At 42.6% G+C, this 5,757-nt stretch overlaps 1 protein-coding gene across 1 annotated transcript; it reads right to left on the reverse strand.

Annotated features, from left to right (window-relative positions):
* Positions 1 to 4,353: 4,353 nt before the first annotated feature.
* LOC102976524 (geranylgeranyl transferase type-2 subunit beta) lies at positions 4,354 to 5,440 on the reverse strand. The gene has a single exon (XM_055088862.1). It carries the CDS (start codon positions 5,438 to 5,440, stop codon positions 4,448 to 4,450), a length of 993 nt encoding a protein of 330 aa, XP_054944837.1. The 3' UTR covers positions 4,354 to 4,447.
* Positions 5,441 to 5,757: the final 317 nt, after the last annotated feature.

Genomic DNA, 5,757 nt, shown 5'->3' on the forward strand with positions numbered 1-5,757 from the left:
TATATTTTTATATTTAGATAAATATGTGTGTACTGTACTTTACCCATAGACATTTGGGAAAATACTTATTGTAAAAAGGACAACAAACTTTCCAAAGGTATTCACCAAAATGTTTTCAGTATCTGGGTAGCACATTTTGAATGAAACTGTCTTCCCTTTTTAAAAATGTGTTTTTAAAAATTTTCTCCGCTTACGGTGTGTTACTTTGGGACATGTGTGTTTTGCATGGAGCTGGAAACTTACAAGCAAATCTGCATCTGACACACGGGCTTTCTCTGCTGGCATCCTCTCCTCACCTCACCTCTCACAGTCCCCCCCGCCCCCGCCCAATGCTGTCTGGAGGAAGAGGAGGAAGTAGGTGCCCCCAGAGGCCCTTCCCTGCAGTCTGCAGGCATGCGATTGCCTTGAGGGGCAGGAGCGCAGCACTTCCCCTCCTGGCGGGAATTCCAGGGCTGAGGTGGTGACGTGATTTGACCCGTGAGGGTGTGACCGCCAGGAGGAAAAGGGAACTGAGCTGAGCTGTCCTGATTCCCCCGTCTGGCGTGGCCACTGCAGTGCCCTCCTTGCTTGAGTCGCCTTTTGCCATGCTTGGGGCTGGATGACAGCCCAGGGCTCCCTGGCGGTTCCCTTCCTGGGACCCCGTGAGGTAGGGACAGGGAGTGATGGCTCGGAGGGGGGCCCACCACCCTGCCAGCCAAGGCCCCTCCCTGGCCCTCTAGCTCTCCTACTCCAAAAGTCCCTCAGCCGCCCTGCTCCCACCAGGAGCTAGCCCACGGTGAGCATTCTAGAAATGCCGGCTCCGAGCTCCACCCTGATTCCACCCTGCTCGTCTCACCTCTGCTGGGACAGAGCTCTCTTCCTAACTCCGGCCCTCTCCCTCCCCCCCTTGCTGGAAATCCGGCCTAAGGGACAAGAAGCGAGATCACTTCAAAGAACACCCCATCCCCACATCTCCACATGCCCCAGCTTCAGATAAAAGGAATGGGGAGAGAAAGCATGAACGCGATGAAATCAAACCCAGAGCATCTGAAGAGGTGGACACTGCGTCCTTCTTGTCCCTGGCGGCCCCATCGGAACTGGGACCTGCCCGGGTCCGTGCTTGTGCCCCTTATCCTGCCTGGACGGCCGTCCCCCTGACTTCCTCCGTCCCCTCCTTCTGCACAAAGCTTCCCAGCCCGCGACAATGCATGATAGCTGCTCCTGCTGGGGGCTTACACTCTGATTTCACTGTTCATCTGTTTATAGCTCATCTCCTCCCAGATGTAAGCTCTTGGAGGATTGAAAGCAATTCCTGGACGCAGTGAAATGCGCTGGTCTTGGGACTGAGACCGGGGCAAACGCCTGGCTCAGCCCCGTGGGGGTTCTAAGACCCTGGGTAAGTCGCTGCCTCCAGGCTTGGTTACCTCATCTGTCAATCAGGCAGCAATCATCTCTACCTGGTGGAAAGGTGAAATGAGACAACAGGTGTAAGAGTTCTGGTCATTTAGTTATTTCCTGAACATCTGACACCTTGCCGTCCTTCCCAATACCTTCCCTAGCGTGGGGCCCTTCATGTAGTAAATGTTCACTAGATGTTTGCTGATTGAGTGACAGATCATGAATTCCATTCCATTCCTCCCTGCATCTTATCTGCATATCTCAGAGAGCTGGCCCTTAGGACTGTGTCACAGAAGGGTCTGCATGTATACCTCGATAGCCACCAGAAATTGGAGATAAATATCACGGATTTTTACTTAATCCATCTAGAAAGTGGTCTAAGGGTTTTTTGGTTCCATAAGCTTATTACACCCAGAGAAAAATATCATGAAAATAACATGTTCGAGAGAAACTCTATACCAGCCAGTCCTAATGGAGTAGGACTCGTATGACCGACCGGTAGTCTCTTCCACAAAAGAGATTTAAGACAATGGGATCCGTTCAATGGAAAGTAGTGTGTGGGTCAGGGGGTTGTCCAGAAACAGATGGCATACCCAAAAGGGGTACCTGGAAAAGAGTTTGTTAAAACGCATTTTATTTACAAAGGGTAGTGAGAGACTAAAAAGGAACGTGAACCTCTCTGTGTTACGATGATGAGGAGTTTTAGCTCTCCCAGACCCGAAGGCGCCAAGGAAAGGAGGAGTGATTGGTACCCAGCAGGACCTGTGCCCGCCAGAGGGCCACCGACACGAGCTGCTCTCTCCATCAGAGGAACGCAGACCTGCAGAGAGGGAGCTGGTGGAACCGACAGCCCGACTTTCCTCTCCACTTGTCCCCCAATACCTGCTGGGGTTTCCATTGGCTCGACGCAACCAAAAGCCGAAAGGAAGTGGGCTATGTTGGTGATCCACGGAGGTCAGTCCCTAGGGCATAAGAGTTGGATGGACAGTGAATCTGAAAGGCAAAGCAAGAATATCCAGCATGATAGGAAAAGAGAAAGAAAAGCCAAAAGAAATTATAGTAAATAAGAACACCACCACAAAATAGATGCTAGAAATGAATCCAAATATTTTAGTAATCCTAATAAAAGTAAATAGATTAAAGAGACTCAGATTGAAAAAAACAAAATCACAGGCTATCACAATTTCCATTTAAAGGAGATAAGCCTCCAGCATAGCGATATCAATAGGAGGAAAATAACTAGAAAAAGATATAGCATGTAAATATTAACAAAAGGAAGGCTTCTCTTGTAATATTAGTATCAAACCTGAGAGAATTGAAGGTGAAAATTTTTCATGTAAATGAAGAAACAAATACACCAAAAAGATAGAAAAATCATGAAATCATACCTATTTAATAGTATAATCTTAAAATTACAAAGCTAAAATTGATGGATTTACATGGGAAAATTGACAAATCTGTAATCACAGCAGGAGATTTTAAAGCATATCTCTCAGAAACTGACAGATAAAGCAGACCCAAAATTACAGGAAATTAAGGCCCTCCAAATTTGAAAAAAAACACAAACATTTAAAACAGACTAACTCTAGGGGGTAACATTTAGGCTCCTGCACCTGTCAAATAGATGACACACATTTTTTCCAAGCACAAATGGAACATTGTCACAACTTGATCACGCTAGGCCACAAAGGAAGTCTCAACAAATTTAGCGATTCAATATCATAAAGGCCCATGTTCTCTGAAAGCAATGCAGTATTAGTGATTATTAGAAATCACCAATAAAAAGACATCCAAACCACTTCTCCTATGTATATTGAAACTAAATGGCACATTTCTAAATACTTCCTAATTTAAAGATAAAATTCAAGGGAAATTATAAAATATTTAAAACTAGTAGTTATGAAAATTCAACATATAACTCTTGGAACGCAGCTAAAGAAGCGGTTACGGGGAAAATCAGAGCCTTTAATATGTATATTAGAAAACAAAAATACTAAATTAATGAGCTGGGAGTTGAGCTCACAAAGCTAGGAAAAAACAATAGTGAATTTAGTATTTGTCTTAAGGAGTGTTACATTTCAATGGGATGACATGAATATACATATATTTTTCTATCCAACATGCAGCAAATTTATAAGGTGCTCTTTTCTGTTGCCGTAGCTGTTATGCTTACTTTGACTTAGCACATAATAGATGCTCAATACATTCCTTTTTTTTTAACATCTTTATTGGAGTATAATTGCTTTACAATGGTGTGTTAGCTTCTGCTTTATAACAAAGTGAATCAGCTAAACATATACATATATAGCCATATCTCCTCCCTCTTGCGTCTCCCTCCCACCCTCCCTATCCCACTCCTCTAGGTGGTCACAAAGCACCAAGCTGATCTCCCTGTGCTATGTGGCTGTTTCCCACTAGCTATCTATTTTACATTTGGTAGTGTATATAAGTCCATGCCACTCTCTCACTTCGTCCCAGCTTACCCTTCCCCCTCCCCGTGTCCTCAAGTCCGTTCTCTACGTCTGCGTCTTTATTCCTGTCCTGGCCCTACGTTCTTCAGAACCATTTTTTTTTTTTTAGATTCCATATATATGTGTTAGCATACGGTATTTATTTTTCTCTTTCCTTTTTTTTTTCATCCTTTAATTCCTATGGGGTTGATCAATTCTTTATCAGTTAACATTCTCATTGACAAAAACCAATTTATATTAACTATAGTTATATATAACATATCAAGGGAGTACATGGGAAAATCAGAACACAAGACTTCATCAGCTAAATAGAGTTCAACTCAGTTTGCTGTTATGGGGACAAACAAGATAACAAATACACTGAAGCATAAACAAAATATTACACTCAGAATAACAGCGTTCCAGAAGAAAACGGAAAGCTGAAGATACAATAAAGGTCTTTAATTTACAATATGTATAATTATATAATTTATTAAAATCAACATAATTCATGGACAAAATATTAACATGGCAGTCATAAAGTTTGTTAAGCACTTCAAATACTGAAATGTTAAAACAGTAAAACTACACTAAGCAACTTTTGCATCAAGGGATCTAATCTAGCTCACTAGTTCAGGCTGAACGTTCACTCTCCGAAGTATTTCTTCAGGCATGCAAAAAACAGAGCTAACAGGTTTAATCTGTTCTTCTCCCAAAAGTGACAATCCAGCAATTGCAAATAGAGTATGGAAAGGATCTACCATATCTCCTGGCCTGTCCGCAAGCCCTCCCGTTTCTTCATCTTGACATGCTAAAGTGAAACTGCGCAGTTTCTCTCTGTCAATCCAATGAAGCCTTCCAATTATCTTTAGGGAAGCCAACACCCACCAAGAATAGCATACATCTGGTAACTTCTCTGGCCTTCCATTGAGTCCACCTGATGGAAGCTGTCGTTCACAAAGCCACCAACCAAGTAAATCAGAATTTGCTCGATGCAACGGACTAGTAATAGCCAGGAATCCTGTGCAACAATAGATCTGCCCGGCATGGGATTCAGAACCTGGCCTGCAACCAAATCCACCATCAAAGTTCATACATGATAAAACAGATTCGATTGCCTTTTCCACATTAATAGCATCCAGCTTCCCCAATAGAGCCAAAGTTGCCACCGCACAAAAAGAGAATCTTGTATCAATTTCTCCCCAAATATCGCCAGCAAAAGAACCATCTTCTTTCTGTAGACTCTGAATATATTCTACAACTTTATTTACATCAATAACATTAATACTGTCACAGAGAGTAAGAATCTGGACAGCGCTAAGAGTGTACAAAAGATGAGGATCGTGTCCAATACTAGCATTTATTCCACCTTTACTCATGTTGACAAGACTTAATGTCAGAATTTCTTCTCTATTCATGCGATGTAGCTGTCCCATGAGATCCATTACAGTCAGACCCCAATAGATGCCACTCATTCTCAAATATTCAGATATACAGTATTCGTAATCATCCTTCTTTGAGCCATAGGATGCTATATAATCTGGATGCTTCTGCGTTAATAGGGTGTTGGGTGCATCTGACTTGATAATAACATCCTTCTGTGGTGTGCCCATGTCTGAGAGTGAAAAGAGCTATTGTTCTCTTTCTGACTTACTTCATTCTGTATGACAGTCTCTAGGTCCATCCACCTCACTACAAATAATTCAATTTCGTTTCTCTTTATGGCTGAGTAATATTCCACTGTATATATGTGCCACATGTTCTTTATCCATTCATCTGTTGATGGACACTTAGGTTGCTTCCAAGTCCTGGCTATTGTAAATAGAGCTGCAATGAACATTTTGGTACATGACTCTTTTTGAATTATGGTTTTCTCAGGGTATATGCCCAGTAGTGGGATGGCTGGGTCGTATAGTAGTTCTATTTTTAG

This window comes from Physeter macrocephalus, chromosome 12 (genome assembly GCF_002837175.3).
Source record: "Physeter macrocephalus isolate SW-GA chromosome 12, ASM283717v5, whole genome shotgun sequence".
NCBI lineage: Eukaryota > Metazoa > Chordata > Mammalia > Artiodactyla > Physeteridae > Physeter > Physeter macrocephalus.